Source organism: Hippoglossus stenolepis, chromosome 2, assembly GCF_022539355.2.
Source record: "Hippoglossus stenolepis isolate QCI-W04-F060 chromosome 2, HSTE1.2, whole genome shotgun sequence".
NCBI lineage: Eukaryota > Metazoa > Chordata > Actinopteri > Pleuronectiformes > Pleuronectidae > Hippoglossus > Hippoglossus stenolepis.
This window is the reverse complement of record NC_061484.1, coordinates 14,522,788-14,540,532: the sequence shown is the minus strand read 5'-3', so window position 1 is coordinate 14,540,532 and position 17,745 is coordinate 14,522,788. Positions and strand designations below refer to the sequence as shown.

Sequence of the window (17,745 nt, the reverse complement as noted above, 5' to 3'; positions counted from 1 at the left end):
GTTCATCACACACCTCTCCCCCGTTACCTCCCAGACCAGCAACATGTGAGCGTGTTGCGCCTCCTGGTGGCGAAGGCGCGCCGTGGCACACCACTGTGCGCGTATGTGGCGAACACGAGTTGCATTGTCTTGTGCAAATGAGTGAGGGTGATCACGTGAAGCTGCACATCGGGCGCGATAACAGCGTGACAGCTGGAGCCTGCTGGAAAGATTTAACCAGTGGCTTTATATCTGATTTCTATGAAGTTAGCAAAGTTTACATACATGTATTATATATTTTGTATTATGATATGTGATGTTATGTTAGGTTGTTCTATACTCTATAATCTGTTTGTTCACTATGTCCGTTTGCATTCGTCCTAATCTTTTATTTTACCTTAGGTACAGTATATTCTGTTGTTCTGGTCTGAATTTTCCCTATTTACTAGTAGTGTTTTTTAAACTCTGTTCTAATCTGCATTTTTTGCATGCTCTTGTTTTATTCAGATGTTTTGTATTCTGTTGTAACCCACATTTGCTTTCTATTCTGTTCAGTTGGATTCAGTTCAGTGTGTTTTGTTGGCATGGGTGTCAGGTGAGGATTCAGTCCAGTTCCATAGTGAAATATGAGATGAGAATGATGGCAAACGTGTGTGTGTGTGTGTGTGTGTGTGTGTGCGTGTGTGTGTGTGTGTGTCTTACAGTCACATATTTTGCAGCTTAGTATAAGAGTTTAAAAGTCTTTACTGTCACAAGTACCATACAATGAAATTTACTTTACATTTACCCTCTCCTAATATAATCTGTTGATATTAATCAAGCTCTGTAAGTTTTGGGTTTATCAAATCGAACTTCTTGAAGTATTCCACTTGAATAATAATATATTTGTCACATTTTAAAAGGTAGTTCTTCTCCCTCTCAACCTTACATGTCGTGCAGTCACCCCAGACTCTTCTCTCCATTGGTTGCTGTCTACTCTATCATACAACAAATGCTGCTATCTTAAACTGATATTCACTACATCCTGTGGATGTACATTACAAAACTTCCCATGAAGTATTTTTGCACTCTCAATCCATTTTTGCACTATTCCAATCTTATCGTATCCACTGCATGCCTTATGACTGCATACTATGTCGTACTGTGTACTATGTTTTGAGTACTTATATGTTCTGTCTACTTATATCTTTACACCGGGGATCAGAGAGAAACATCATTTCACTCCTGTCTATGTCCTGTACATATGGCAGAATTGACAATAAAGTTGCCTTTGACTTGACTCTATTTCATTCTATTCTATTATCATATTTTTGATCCCATTCTATTGATATGTTTCTTTCTATCCTATTGTCGTTATTAACACTATATTGATGATTAGCAATCAATTCTCTTACAACTATTGTGAATATTAATATATTATATTATAATTTAATCCCATTGTATTGATAGTTTACTTTTCTATTATTAAAGTTGCATTTAGTTTTCTTATAGCTATTGTAAAATATTCTCTTCTATTCTGTAGCCTAAGTTTTGCTCTACTTCAGTGCCTGTAGTGACGCTCTCTCTCATTTGGCCTTCAGCTGCTTCAGTGTGGAAAAGACTTCCACAGTAATGCCGGAAGTTGTCTAATTTTTATCAAAATAAAATAGAAAAAAACTGCTGTATTCTTTATTTGAATTCACATTCTGACTTTTTTACGTGTTGAAACAATTTTAACGTCACACCCCCTCTTCCGTACACATTTGGAACATATCTGTCACGCTAAACTGGTGCCATTTATTTTAAGAGGCGGTTTTATTTTGTAGGACGTGACCGGAAATTATTCGTGGGATTTTTCACTGACTTGACAGCAAATAGAAATGTCCGACCAGCAGGTCTGTGACAGGAACAACAAGACTCCTTCTAAACAAGATCATCCACCACACCCTCTACAGCAGGACGGATGTTCTTCATCATCCTCTCCCTCCTCTTCCACTCAGTAAAATCTGACAGAGGGAGGTGAGTTCTGATCCGGTCACTCTTCGTCTTAGTGTGTGTGTGTGTGTCTGTGTGTGTGAGAGAGAGAGAGAGAGAGAGAGAGAGAGAGAGAAACACTCTTTATCTGTTGCTCTGCAGAGTTTTGAGTTTTTCATCTCGAGCAGCTCCAACGTCAAATCACGTGAATCCACTGAGTTCATTTATTTATACTGCAATGACGTCAGCAGGAGAGAGAGAGAGAGAGGGGGGCAGGAATGTAAAGACCCTGCGTGTTTGTGCGTGCGTGTGAAACTGACCACTGTACTTTAACACTGGCACCTCTTACACATAAATGCTGAATCTGTGCACAAAATCTGATATATCAGACTGTGCAGAGAGGAAAGCGTGTTTTCCTTTTCCCCTGTGGCAGCAGGGTGCAGACAGACACAAGGTGCCTTTCTCACCCATAATCTCCTGTTCCAATGACTAACAGTTCACCTGTCACCGTCAAACGATATCTCTCTCACCAGTGTATACTGTAGGTGACATGCACGCTGACTGCTTCAGGTCACATAAGCTTCAATGATGAGTGTCTTAATTCTGAAGGCCTGGTGGAGCTGAAAGGCCTCATCAGGGGAATTTGGTTTTGTTGGAGACTAAGAATGAGAGAACAACAGAGAACAACTGTGGGTGGAATGAAGGGTAATGGTTTGAGAATCACTAAGTCACCGCTCAGACCAGGTATCAACATCCATCCTGAGTGATCCAGTCACAAGTGGTCGATGCTACGATTCAGATCTGAATGCGCCTGAATGCATCCTGAGATCTGTCACTCAAACCACATTCTGGGATGCATGGGGCTTTTTTTGCTGTGTGAACGAAAATGCATCCTAGGGCATATGTGAAGAAACGCCGACTCAGCTGACGTCCTCTGACCCCGCAGCACAATGAATCAAATATATTTTTACTCCTCTTAGTGACCATACTTTGATTTGTGTTTTGTCATCGCCACATCAACACCACATACCACCACATAAGGATTTCTATTTATCTATTGGTAAAATCTTGAAGATTTCCATCTCTCTCTCTCTCTCTCTCTCTCTCTCTCTCTCTCTCTCTCTCTCTCTCTCTCTCTCCACTTAACACACCACTTCTCGCTATCACTCATTTGTAGGGCAGTTTGGGATTCTGTCACTATTCAAACTGGAGGAGCCAGGGATCGAACCACCAACACTCTCATGACTGGAGGACCCAGTCTACCTCCTGAACCACAACAGAACACAAAACAGCTGTTGTGCAGTTAAATTCTGTATTTTACAACGATACGACTATTGATAATTAGTAAAGCATATATTAAAATAGAAAAGCCCCAATAAAGAAAGAAATAATAGTTCAGTCCACGTTTGGACGGAAGCAGCTTGTGAGGCTGTGGCTGCAGCGGTGACGTCTATAGCCTTGTCAGAACACCAGGAGACGTTGTCCATGGAGCCAGTGTAACCACCGACTGGGGCTGCACAGTGGACCTAGTCCTCAGTCGGGCAGACCCTCATTGCAGTTTGGGAGTTGGTCAGACTGGATGAGGTAAGACAATCCATCAGTCAGTGTGAATTAATTAAAACCATCAGTCCATCCAACTTAATATGTTTTAGTTCCAGTGTGGAACGACATGTGGTCACACACTAGTCTCTGCTGTGGACGTCCTCTCTCAGGTGGCTCATTGAAATGAAGGGCTGCTGCAGAGCTTGACGAGGAGAGATCCTCTCATCCCCGTCAAGATGCAGCAACCCTTCTAAGAGGGACACAAAGGCCAGGCGGTCTTCAATCTCAGCGGCCCCCAATTTTGGATGGATCTGGATTTGAAAAGAGGTTTCAGGTCAGATGATCCAGCTCCCAAATGACCAGATAAGTAACTGGTACAGATCCAGTCTTTACTTGTACAACACATCAGAGAGTACTCACATGGATCAGGCCGTTCAAAGAGCTCGGCAGCTTGATAAAGCTGTTGGATTTCTTATTCTTATTTGCAACAGTACATTCTTCTGCAGTCTGAAGGAACAAAAGGAAAAAAAGATGAGATGAGGGCAGTATGATTTAAAAATACTCCAACAAAATTCTCAAACAAAGAAGAAAGTGGTTACTCTACCATCAGTCTCCATGATGAGCCACCTTCGGCCTTCTCTTCAATGAAGAACAACTTGGTGCACCTGCCAGCACGGAGCAGGTGGTCCTGCGGCTGGCCCAGCACTGCAACCATGCTCTTCATCTGCAGACAGAATACACATTATGAGAATCACATCAGCTTACATTCTCTATGAATATGAAAAATAAATAAAAATCCATTTGGTTAGATGATATATACCATTTGATATTCGCAATCTACGTGGAACAGGTTTTGAGCCAGGTACAGGAAGGCCAGTGTGCACCCGACCCCCCACACATCGATGGCCTCGGTGAATGGAAGGCCAAGTGAAATTTCTGGAGCCCTGAGAAGGAAAGACATGAGCCAAAGATGAAAAATCTGTTGGAACATTTTCAGGGCAGAGAAAATAATGTGTCTAACCAGAGACTGTGCAGGATGAACTCACCTAAACCCATACGGCTGGAGATCCATCCCCAGCTCGACCTGGGACTCCATCAGAGCGCAACCAAAGTCAATTAGCTTCACCCTGAGTGACTGGACTTGCATGTTAACTAACATAACATTTTCCGGTTTGATGTCCGTATGCAGGACGCCAAGATCTTTCAGGGCATCCAAGGCCACCAAGAGCTGCAGAAGGAATAAATAACATTTAGAATTCTTTTTTCCATGTGCTTTTGTTGGGTGTTCAGTTCAGGTTTTGGGACTCTCTTTAACAAGAGTATTTGTTTCATGATGCATTGATCGCGGCTACATACCTGCTTGGCAACTGGGCGGATCTTACGAAGAGGAAGGGGCTTCCACTTTCGCTGCTCTAGCAGGTCAAAGAGGCTCATGTCCAGCCTCTCAAACACCAAGCAGGTCTGTTCCATGTGTTGGAAGTGTTCATAGAACTTGACAATGCTGGTGCGATCTGAATCCAGCTCACTGATGACTTTCAACATGGCTACCTGGAGAGAAGAAAAGGAGGCATGACAAGACAAGACAATCAACAGTTTGTGATCAGCTACATTTTCTGATGGAGCAGACAACACCTGAGCACAGGAATCTGTATACATAGACTTCAGTCATCTACCTCAGCCTCAGCGTCCTGGTTGAACTCGGTGTTCTTCATCAGGATTTTCACAGCCACCTTCTCTTTGGTCCTGAGGTTCATGGACTCAACGATTGTGGCAAAGCCGCCTTGCCCTATAAAGTCCAGGACCAAATACGAGGAAGAGCTGCTGTGAAGCGTTTCTCCGACCTGAACTTCAGGTTCTGTCAGTGCAACAGTGGAGAGAGATGGTGGAGACAAAATATGTCATTGTGAGAGATTCGTTCAGTCAACGCAGTATGAACAAACGCACAACTGAACCAGGAGTCACATGTCTCTGTAGTCCTGCGGATGTCATTTTAAGACCAAGTGAAGACTAAAAACATCACCAACATTGTGCTGATTTTCTGATGACTTAAATTATTTATGTTTTTAGTAAACAGATCAGACAAGATAATGTTGATGGTGTGATAAAACAGCAAAAACAGCATTGGCCTCAAGTAACATACAATGAGTTATCCTTTCTTGGACATTTCTTGGGGGGGTTGGTGAAGTGTTTGACTCAAACACTTCACCACCAAGTGAGACAAAACACTTTTCGAGATTCAGGGGTAAACAGTGTTGCAGCCAAATCCAATACAGTTGAAGTAAATGGTTATCGCTACTTCTGCTAGCATCGCTACTTCTGCTAGCATTTACTTCCGTTTTTTTCTGTTGTTCTTTTACATTGACTTCATTTGTATTGGATTCTGCTCTTATACTGTTTACCCCTGAGACTCCAGAAGTGTTTTGTGGATTCAAACACTTCCCTCACCCCTCCATTGGCATAGTGATGAGTAGATAAAAGAGAATTTTCCCTTTAAGGATCAGTTTTAAACAAATTTGTGTGTGTTTTCACAGTAGATACATTCAGCTTCATCTTATTTTCTCAGGGTTTTACCTGAGGCAGCAGAGGAATCCCACAATGACATCCTGTTGGGTCAACTCTTTTCAGTTCAATAATGTGGTTGAGAAGGCTGAGAATCAATCTGAAATCCTGCGTCTCTCTCCGACTGCAAATTGTGGAATAGACACTGTCCATGAAAGCTCTGCCTTTATACCCCCCATCAAAGGACAACATGATTGTCCTTTGAAGTGAAGTGAAGTGTTACAATCCAAAACTAACAAAGATACAGTGTGTGTGTGTGTGTGTGTGTGTGTGTGTGTGTGTGTGTGTGTGTGTGTGTGTGTGTGTGTGTTGTGTGTGTGTGTGTGTGTGTGTGTGTGTCGTTATGAGGGCCAATTTTGTTTCAATACCATTGTTGGTATATAAGTACATTATGGAATTGAAATGCAGTTTCAAAGGTAAAAGCAGCCAGAATAACAGCTTTCAGACAGATTATCAATGATTATTAATGATGCAATGATATGTATACTAGTGGTGTAATTTCATCGAAAGGGATTTGTCATATTTATTAAGTTTATTAGATAATATAAGATGAGTAAAAGAACGATCAATGTCGGCACCAGCTATACTCATCAAAGAAAAGGAGTAGAACAAAAAGGAAATCCGCATGTGAAAGTACCTCAAAACTGCACTTGAGATATAATAGTGCTGCAATGATCAGTTGATCAATTGGTTCATCGATTGGCACAAAATTAATCAGCGACTATATTTATAATCAATAAATAAACTAAGTCAGTTTTCAAGCAAAAAATATCAAATCATTTCATGGTTCCAGAGTAAATGTGGGAGTTTGATGTTTTTCCTTGTTGTAGCATGGTACAAATATAAATCCCTGTTGTAGTAAGTTTGATATCTAGAATAACAAAACAAGACTTTGAAAACATCCAATCAGGTTAAAGGAGATTATAATGCGCATGATCATTTCCTGAGCAAAGTCATTTCAGTTTTCTGGTGTTTTATAAACCAAGTACTCAATCAATTAATTGTCAAAATAATTTGCAGATTAATCAATGATGATTATTGTGATTTCAGGGACATTAATCAGTCAAAAGCAATAATGTGGTTACTATATTAAAAATCCAATCACATGAGTTTTATGCAAAACAATAATTGACTTCTGTGCCATCAGAAGTTCCTAACAGACAGTTTTTGTTTTATTTTCACAAACAATCTTGCTTCTTGTTCGTACACACTTATCTGTGGTTGATGTTTTAGAGGCCGTCACATTGCCCACACATGACTCTCCCTCCTCACTGCTCTGTGTGTCACCCTCTTCTCTCGGCAGCGGGTTCGTCCTGCGCCCGGCTGCAGGCGGCCCTCTCGATGGTCTCTCCTACCATGAAAGCGGTGGTGGATGCTGTGTGGGCGGTGTGGAGCATCGGGGCCTCCATCTATGACTACATCCACACCAACGCCATGGAGGAGCGCATCCACGCCCTGGAAAACGTCATCACCATCCACCAGTGTGTGATCGGGCTGCTGTCTGCCGGCGTGCTGACGCTCTTCACTTACATCCTCTTAAAGAAGCTCTGAGGAGGTGTGAAGGGGCCTGCTGGGGCTGACGTGTGAGAGGTGGAATGACCAGAATCAGACACTGACATTGAATGTGGTAAAACAAACACTGATCAGACAGATAAAGGGGAAATTTACACTTTGGGTACTTAAGACTCGCTCATAAGAACTGGAAGGTACGTGCAGTTTTCAAGGGAGCAGACACATAACATTAAGTTAAAGTTCTTTTAAAAAGCTACTTTTTTAAAAACCTCATTGCAGTGCCACATGTTGCATGAATCTGTTTTGGGGAAAAACACTGATGTTGATGTTGTCTGTGTAGCAGGTTGTGGAGGAGGTGAGCATGTGGGGCTACAGGGTCCAGCTGCTTTTTAAAGGCCAGTCTAAAAAGTAACATTGACAGATTTTATGCTCCAGTATTCAGGATCTTTACAGTTTCATTTAAAATTTTAATTTAATACCTCATTTGAATGGCTTAGGCACAAAAAATGATTCATTGTTCCCCCCTGAAGATTAAGTTATAACCTTTTTTAGCATAAAATAAACCATTTACATCATCATCATCATCACAGGACATTGTGACTCAGCAGTTCAGTGCAGGTTTTACAGACTGGATTAAATTTAAATTATTAAAGGACTTAAATATGTAAATATATAAAAACGTACCTAGTGCCAGCAGTAACAGAGAAAATAAGAAACCACTCCAGATTTGTCTTAAATAAGCATCTCTACATCTATGACAGACATTTCACTCCAAAATGTCCGTAGTTTAAAGAATAGGGAGAAACAAAATTTGACACATAACTGCAACATTTTGAATAGTTGAAGCAGCTCAAAATAACAGTAAACCAGTAAATATACCAACATTATTAGTTGCCCCTACTCAAACTATCATAACTCTGTGTGTGTGTGTGTGTGTGTGTGTGTGTGTGTGTGTGTGTGTGTGTGTGTGTGTGTGTGTGTGTGTGTGTGTGTGTGTGTGTGTGTGTGTGTGTGTGTGTGTGTGTGTGTGTGTGTGTGTGTGTGTGTGTGTGTGTGTGTGTGTGTGTGTGTGTGTCCCCACAGTTCCATTGACTTAATTCGCTAACTTACAAAAGGCTTCTTTTTTTCTTTTTGTTTTCATGTTTGCAATAATTTCTCTTGAAGCCTAAGTTTAAAAGATACAGGAGACGATAATTCCATTGAAACTAGAGTCTGGAGAGAGCAGATGTTTCTCACATTCCCCAAATTTAGCAATTGATGAATCCTTTTAAACACCTTGTCTGTTACTATAAGTATATTTGGTTTTGTCTTGGGAGTGTTTGATAAGACACCTCATATAATCCCTTATGATTCAATATGATTGGTTTACTTGTGCATCATCTTCATTTTCAGTGCAACATTAGGATTAAAATATACAGTAAATTTCTGTTAATCCCCATTGCTGTTGGTGCGAGTGCAGTATAAAATTAAATATGAAGTGTCCTTAAAAACTGTAAATATATTTAAATGTTCACAAGCAGTTTTTCAGCTTTCATACATGTGCAATTACCATGTAGTACTACTGCTGCTTAATATTTTATAAGGCAAAATTTTGTACCATGTATCAACATGTTTAAATAAGATAATAGGTATCGACTGCGAACACTGGATCAATGTGTCTTTCTGAAATGACACATTGATCAAAGTTTCTTTTACAGGATAAAGGATGTTTTTGTAATTTTAACTTTAATCAGCTTCTCTAACCTGCTGAGTGATGAGTCATTGGAATCTGCAACCATTACGAGTCCTGGCATTAGAGAAATCAGTGTGTGTATTTTTGTGTAAATGTGTTACTGTCCCAGAAGGAACACAACAAGAGAACGTGCAAAGGATGAAACAGTTTTATTTTCATTTTAACAGTCTTCTCAAAATGTCAAATAAATGTGGAATTCAATGCAATTAAACTGCACCTCTCTTACAACAGTTCAAGTTTCCAACACAGTGTTGTGTACAAAAATGAAAAGCTAAAGTATATAACACTTCTGATTGAAGTTGTGACCATGAGAAGCTTTTCTATCACATGTCTGAACATTTCTTCAAACAATCTGCTAAAACCACTGAAGAAGAATCGACTGCAAACTTCAGAAACTGCGCCACTGGGTTGGAAATCATAAGCGGACATGACACCAGTCGTCCACGGAGAAGAAAAGAAGAGCAACCCCCGTCTGAAAATAGGTGCTGCTTCTTCAGCTCACAAACTTCTACACATGAGTAGTTGGAATCTGAACTCGAAGGCCTTAATCTGGAATAAATGGACCTTAACATATGTGGTTACAAGTGTCCAGTCTGCAGGAGAGTGTGTTTGGAAGTGAATCTCTCCACACTTTCGCCCTCCAGGAACTTCATGGCTCTCCAGTGGATCTTGCCGCAGTTCTCTGGCTGCCCGCCGGGTCCCAGCTCCACCTGGATGTACTGCAGCCACAGGTCTTGAATGAAGAAAACAGAAACAGAAAAAGATTTGAGCTGACAATGCACAAGGACGCTCTGATTCAATATTAATGCTTAACAAAAGGCTCTTCAACTTGCCATATTCCAACTTCCCCTTGGCCTACATACCAGACTGAAAGTTTGTGTTTGTCTCTGTTAAAGAACAACTTGAGTATTTGTCATTGAGACGTATTCATATCCTGAAATCATCAGAACTTTTTTTTTTTTTTTTAGTTTTGTTATAAATGGAAAGTTTGTCCTACATACTTGAATAACAAGATATTGTGAATAAATTTGTTTTGACTAACTCTACTTTTCCTCTTGTCTCGTGTTCCTTTAAGACATTGAAACTCCGCTCACCGTCGTCTGTTGTGCCGAACTCCTGCAGGGCCCTCTCGTAGCAGTCCCTCAGGCTGTTCATTTTTGGATTCTCCTACAAGAACAAACAACATTATTGGCTCATCAATCCTAATCATTCAGTCAGTATGTCCTCATAATCAATCAAACCTTCAGTGAAATCCATAGAAACCTTTAGTCAGTGGCAGATAAGAGAGTAAAATAACAAATATTGTGAAGAGTTCTTACTCGTCATTGTGAATCTGTTCAATTTCTAAAACCTAAAGTTTTTAGAATGAAGTGTAATTAACAAGTTTTCACATGTGACAATGTTTGATGTACGTACTTGTTCCTTCTCGATCTCAATCATCCTGGTGAAAAAAGTCTTGGACAAGGGACGGTTTTCCTGTAAGCTACAGAAGAAGAAAAAGGTTTTAAAAATGTGTGTTTCTTTTGTGTTAGATATCATTTAAATTAACAGCAGCAAGAGCAGCAGATGTGGTTCGTGTTTACCTTGTAAAGGTCTTCCTCGCTTTCTTGTAGCCTCCAGTGGAGAAGGACCAATTGAGGTAGGACTCCTTCATCTCCATGGCAACAGCTGCCACTACAGACACAAGACCTCTCTGGGAAAAGTCAAGAAAACAAACACTCTCAGTTTGGAAGCCGGAACATTGAGCAGCTAGACCCTGGTCAGGTCTGCCATTGACATCCATCCTGAGAGGTCTGATACCCCAGGATGGATTTTAATACCAGGTGTGAGTGGGGTCATAAAGGATGTTTACTTCTTCCATTCAGTCAGTGATTACAAATACATTACACTGAAGATGCTGTCAAAACATATGACTTGTAATCAGAGAGTTCTGAGAGTCGGTGTCAAACTGACAGGGAAGGACTTGGGTGGGCTACCTTAAAGACGGCCTCTGCTTCCTCAGGACTCTGGTTGGCTGTGCTCCACTGCACCAACAGCTGCCACAGTGGTAAACTCTCCTGTCAGAGCAGGAAGGAGACGATAGAGCTATTAGCGGATTTCTAAACACTATCTTGCCCAGCTGGAGTACACCTGTACTCACTGGAGATTTGTGTCGTCAATGCATTCTCCATTACCTTCAACAGTCTTTGTTTTTAGAAAGTGCATGAATATAAACCCTTAAGATGAATTAGAACACGCTTTATTTTCTTCATGAAATTATCTGTAATTATCGTGCAACATGGTCACATTTTATTGTCCGACACACATGAACTCCTTGAGGTTTATACTGTTTCCCAACACTTGAACAGAGAGTGTTGATCTTGAGAGAAAAGTCTTGTGTAATGAGCAACGAGTCGTAATCCTCCTCACACAGCTACTTCTCACAGTCTTATGAAACCCCCACCACGACCAGCTCTAACCAGCTACTCTGCTCACTACTGTAGAGGCACGTGGAGCAGAGCAAGACATTCGTATTCACAATCACACAGTATAACACTACTGTCATGTACTGTCCAACACTGACAGAGGGAAAGGTTACATTCGTGAAAATTATAAAATCATCAATATGCTTTATTGATGATGACCCTCCAGTACTTTTTTAAATTGTGAAAGAAAACTTAAATCTGGCTTTAAATATACAAATAAGGAATCTCTGGGTTTATGTTAGCTGAAGGCTGCTTAAGTGTGTGAATAGAGACAAATTGGGCCAAGAAGATGGCCCACTTTACAGTTCTCTCTCTCTGTGTGTGTGTGTGTGTGTGTGTGTGTGTGTGTGTGTGTGTGTGTGTGTGTGTGTGTGTGTGTGTGTGTGTGTGTGTGTGTGTGTGTGTGTGTGTGTGTGTGTGTGTGTTCTCCAAGGATTATTCTGGAGCATAACTGATGTGAATATGTTTTACACTATACACATAAGCAAAGAAACTAATCAAACATGGTGTGATTTTGACCAAATTATGTGAAATCAAAGTGAGTGCATGTGCCTGTGTGTGTGAACTGAGTACCTTGGGATTTACGCGAGTGAGAGCATCCTGGAATAGCCTCGCTATGTCTCCGCTCCCAAGCTGTATGAGCGTCTGCAGACTCAGGCGCCACGTTGACACAGACTGGCTGTAGCGCTCTGTAGCTGCCATGGCGACGCTGGCTGCTCCCTCAGCATCTCCAGATAAGAACAGGATCTGCAGCTGGTCACATGGGGAAAAATGTTCGTTGATTCCAAATATCAGTACAGAGTGTTTGTTACAACATTATCCATCAAGAAAAGGTTAAATGAAGAAAGATTACAATCATGTATAAAACTTACTTTCTTGTTATTTCAGTCAGGTAAATAAATAGATGATTTAATACTTTTTAAAATGAATACCTGGAAAGTGTTCTAAGATCTACACATTATCACCAGATACTCTATCTTGAGGTGCCATCTCACACACTTTGTTAATTCTGTTCAAAATTGCGGTGGAAAAAAGTCTAAAACTTCTTTATCTGAATTATTTAGCTTCACGTTGAATGTAAAAAGTAAAATTCAGAATTCAGTCACAGTAAGTTATACCATTGGTAGTAAAAATTCAGTTTTTTACTTAACAGTGTCAGTGGTGTTAGCGTCCTCAAATTATAATTTGGCAGCAAGGTCTAAAGGAGGTCTGTGTAAAATTATTGTATGGACTTGTCTTAATTAAAAGTAAATTAGGAGGTGGGGGGTACATGCATTAAAGGTCCTTGTCCTGGCCAAGAGTCCCACTTGTCTGTGCTGTCACTATGCTTGGGTCTACTAACTCTAGCTTGAGATGTCATCACTGTTCTCCTCTTACTAATCACACCCTTTGTTTAAGTGTAGTAAAGTTACGTTGCCTTATGAACTGCAAACAAACTGGACTACTGTGATAAAACATGAAGTCTTCAAATGGAGGATAGACCAAACCCTGCAGAGCTAAAGGCCCCGAAGATTCTAGTTAAATGAAGACGTTATCTTACCCAGTTCTTATAATAAGCCTCCTTCAGCAGTGAGGAGTCGTGGGCACGCTGCAGAACTCCCAGCGCCCTCTCCTGCCTCTGTGAAACAAACACATGAACAAATATCAGTATTTACCCTTTAGATCATCAGACTCCAGAAACACTGACACTTTCCTGCTGTACATGTGCACTTTTTAACTTCAGGAGCAGTCGTACTGACATCGTGAGAATGAAGCAGAGTCATTTACCTGCTATGAAAGTAAATGATGTAGTATATTATAAAAGAATGCAAATATTGTTCAGAGCTAAATCAAAGACTCACCTTTTCCTTCAGCTCTTGGACGTTGGTCTTTCGTTTCTGCCTTTCCAAGCAGAAGGTCGCGTAGCACGTCCACATGGGCTCTAGAGCACAAAGCACAGCAGTCGTGTGTTAGACGGACACAACCTGGTGTCAGTGAATACATCAGCAGTGATTTCATAGAGGGCACCTACAGGCATCAGAAAGTCCCACCGAAGATGTTTTAGAACATTTTACACAAAGGAAACGACAGCAACACAAAACTGAGGGGAAGGGAGTTTAGTCAACTTGAGCTCAGGGATTTGGATACTTCCATACAAAAAGTTTTTTTTAAAGTAATCCTCGTCTCATTGTAACTGTAATCAAGACTTTTTCCGTATGAGTGTTGTTCCCACCAGTGATAAGGCTCTTGACGCCCTCCTCGTAGACCTGGCAGCACCGCTCCTCTCTGCGGTTGATATCTGACGCTCGGCCTTTGGCAGACGTCAGCTCCTCCCCTGCCCCGGGAGCCTCCAGCTCCCTTTTGGCCATGAAATCCCACGTCAGGCTATCCTCTGTGTAGTTTGTCTGTAAGCTGGAAACAAGGGGAAGGGAGAGGGTGTGTTCATCCTTGGTGCTGAAGATATATTAGAGTTCAAGAGTGCAGAGTGTGTGTGTGTGGGACGGGGAGAAAAAGCAGCTATTTTGTAAGTGAAGAAAACTTACTCTTGCAGGATGGAGTCCTGAAGCTCTTTGGTGAAGTCAAAGATGGCTGCGATGGTCAGAAGTGAGATGACAAACTCTGCCTCTGTGGGAGGAAATCATCAGCAACACAAAGATTAACATGATCTCAACCGCCAGCTGCCTGTTTGCTTAGAATTAGCTTAGAATTGGAAGCAGTGGAGCACAATTGGCCAGGTTCAATCCCAAGTTCATTCATCCTCCCCTCCACTTAACTTCTCCAGTAAATTAGTGTATTTGAGAATAAATAGATATAATATTCTGGTGTAAATCAGGAAAAATGTGTATCAAATAATATGTAATCAATACAGAACATCTGACACAAGCATAAATGGTGCTTCTGTGGTACTTTGGTTTTCAATACTTGGCACCATGTTACATCGATCTGTCTGTCTATCTAACAAATATGTTACGAAAGGAACTTTAAACAAGGTTATCTTTTTTTTCCCCAACACTAAAACTTTCTGAGCATGTATATTTTTGCAAAGAATCACAAACCAATTTTAAAAAACCCACCTTTGATTTTCCCTGTAGCATTACTGTACACGACCTCAGCCAGTTTACCGCTCAGGATTTCTGGAGAAAACTCATATTCACCCTGAAGGGAGTGACAGAGCAGATACTCAGGCACTGAATAGTAATAGATAATATAGAGTGAAATCTTCTGAGTACATGTTTGTTGAATTTCACGCGGTTTGTATTCAGGTCATGACGCACTCACCAGGTCCATCTCAGCCAGCTCCAGCTCCTTCTTCTGCCTCCTCAGTTTCTCACAGTGCAGCAGCTCCATGCGGAAGTACTAGCAAAGAGTTGCAGGAGAAAATTAAAAGGATTTATTTGAAAAAATCCACGATCATCGGTATTTTTACTTTTTAACAGCTTCTTCATTCAAGAAAACCAGTGGACCACATTTTTTACTACAGGTTTTCTCATTTAAACTACAAGAGAGTGAATCACTTTCAATGTAAAACATGTAAATTTGCTTCTTCTACCTCCTTGTAAACCTTCTTGTTGTCTGGGTGGAAGCGCAGGGCCCTCAGAAACAGGTGTCTGGCACTTTCAGAAGAATTTCTATCCTCCAACTCACTCTTGGCGGCCATGATCCACAGAGCTAAGGAGTCAAAATTAGAAACATGAACACTACTTAGGTATATTTTTAGGGCACACTTTTATCCAATCTTGTTTTGTAGTATTTTTCATGAATCCCCAAAGATGATAATACACTACATTTAAAAACAATAACCAGCAGTGGAGCCATAAATGTGAGTTAAAAACAGTTCTTCTGTACCTGGTTTGTCCGAGTGGATGGCGAGCATGGACGAGAACACTTTGCTGATCTGGCTTTTAGTGGCCTGATGGGCGAAACCCAGAAGAGGTCGAGATTAGAATGAGAGGTCACAGTGTTTGAGGAGAATCAGTAAACGATGAAGTACTAACCCATTTCTTGCAGAAAGCAACATGTGAGAACCAAAGCTGCACATCATCCTGTGGGAAACAAAACACGTTACACCTCACTTGGTTGATACCTTCATTTATTAACTCGGTTAGAGCAAATATTGAACTTTACACAAAGTAAAATTTCATTGAATCTGTATGTTTTCCTTTGAGAAGGCAAAACACAGGTATGCATTTATTTTTTTAAACTAGTGCAGCTTTAAATAGTTGTAAAAAGTACTTAGTAAATAATGATCCTCAAACACATTTCAAAACTATGACCTGGGTTTAAAGAGAATACGTTTGACTAAAACTAAAGCAGTTAGATTTAGATGATTTATTTTATTGTCCTAACTTGATTCTCCATCAATGAGCAGAGCAACATGGTGACTAACTGTAACTTTGTAATTAATGTGTGTACGGTACCTTCCACTTATTTGTTGCTCTTCTGAAGATGCTGTTTATCCTGTGGATGATGGGGAACTCAATCTCTTCTCTTTTGAACTGGTATCGGATGTGCTGCAAATCAAAGGTTAAGTTAAACAATGAAAACACCAATGAAAAGGCTGCCAGTGCCAGCTGTGCTGTTATGTGCACGTAATAACACAAGTGAAGTTTACTAGAATATAGTATATATTAATACTGTACTTTACTTGAATCTAATCCACAGTCACTGTGAAGTGGAGATAAAGTGATACAATGATCCCATTTCCATTGGTCACTTACCGTTCTTCTCTTCTTCACCAGCTCCAAAATGTTGATTTCATACTGTAATAAAACAAGATGTGTGAATAAAACTTTTACCAACTCAATTTATCTGATTCAAATTCTGGATGAACAACTTGCACGATAACGACGCTGTACCTGAATGTAAGCGATGAAGTCTTCTTTCTTTATGATCAACCTGTGGAGCTTGTATTCCAGGGCCGTCACCCTCTTGATTATGGATCTAGCAAAGTAAACAGAAACATGATGATCAACTTTGCATCACAAACGAAAGAAACCCACTGGAGATACTGAACTGCAAATCAGAATAAGAATATTGTTCCAAGTAATTAAAATACTAATTTGGCCATTAGCTCTATAGAGTATGTTAAATACAGAGTTTTATATTTGCCTTTTCTTTTATTAAGGGCCGTTAAACACTCATGTGGAAAACATGCTGTTGACACTCTGTTCAAATTGGATTTTTATATATGTACGAATACAGACAAAGATGGAGAGCTGTGATTTTAGACTTGAGTCAGAAACTCACCCTGAATTACTGACTCCATAAAGTCTACAAGATATGTTATATTCGTGTAAGATGAGATTTATAGTTGTGAATATTTACTTTGAAGATATTTAACATATTTGTATCTGTTTTTAAGTTTTTTTATTTATATATTTATTTGAATTAATGACAATCATATCCGTTGTATAGTGATCATATTGTATTCTGATCCTTAATTTAGATCTGGAACCATATAATGTGACTGACCTTCCGTTTAACACACATTCCTACTTAAAACATATGTGAATCAATGTGAAGCTGTCTTGCTGGAGGTGGATGTGTTTGTTAGGTGTGTGTCAGTGTTGTGTTAGTGGACCGTGTGTGTAACCCCCGGTGGCCGGTGTGTTACCTGACTTCCTTCTGGGTGAAGAGTCCCACTCTCTCCAGCTGCTCGAGCTCCGGGATCCGCTCCTCGATCCGCTGCTGAACCACCTCCGCCATCTTGTCGCGGTTTCAGCTTTGACACGTTACTTCGGGATGTTAACGTCGGGAAGTCCAACTGGACTCTGGGACAGAAGAGCTGAGGCGACCAGGCTGCTACTCGGCTGCACACATGGGTGGAAGTTGTTATCTGAGGCATTTCCGGTTCCGTCTGCTAATGGTTACCGTCGGGAAACACGAGCCGAGCGCGCGTCTTACTCTGGTTGTGCGGACACATTTTGGATCCAACTGTCGGTTTAAAGATATTTTGGCTGGTTGTCATGATTTTAAATGTTTTTGGGGGGTTGAGATTAGGTTTTAGAGTAATGGTTGAATTTA

General features: G+C 40.6%; 1 protein-coding gene and 1 long non-coding RNA gene across 2 annotated transcripts; one reads left to right on the top strand and one right to left on the bottom strand.

Moving 5' to 3' along the window:
* The first annotated feature begins 1,821 nt into the window (after window positions 1-1,821).
* Window positions 1,822-10,323, top strand: LOC118122230. Its single transcript, XR_004698436.2, has 2 exons — window positions 1,822-1,977; window positions 7,337-10,323. It is a non-coding gene; the product is annotated as an uncharacterized LOC118122230 (long non-coding RNA).
* Window positions 9,412-17,576, bottom strand: utp6 (UTP6 small subunit processome component). The gene is made up of 19 exons (XM_035178817.2): window positions 17,336-17,576; window positions 16,578-16,662; window positions 16,440-16,481; window positions 16,140-16,232; window positions 15,717-15,764; window positions 15,568-15,631; window positions 15,272-15,390; window positions 15,001-15,078; window positions 14,796-14,877; window positions 14,265-14,346; window positions 13,955-14,133; window positions 13,584-13,663; window positions 13,283-13,360; window positions 12,316-12,495; window positions 11,254-11,334; window positions 10,861-10,970; window positions 10,694-10,760; window positions 10,372-10,444; window positions 9,412-10,010 (listed from the first exon to the last, which is right to left on the bottom strand). The coding sequence occupies exons 1-19, from the start codon at window positions 17,425-17,427 to the stop codon at window positions 9,856-9,858; spliced, it is 1,788 nt and encodes a 595-aa protein (XP_035034708.1). The 5' UTR covers window positions 17,428-17,576; the 3' UTR covers window positions 9,412-9,855.
* Window positions 17,577-17,745: the final 169 nt, after the last annotated feature.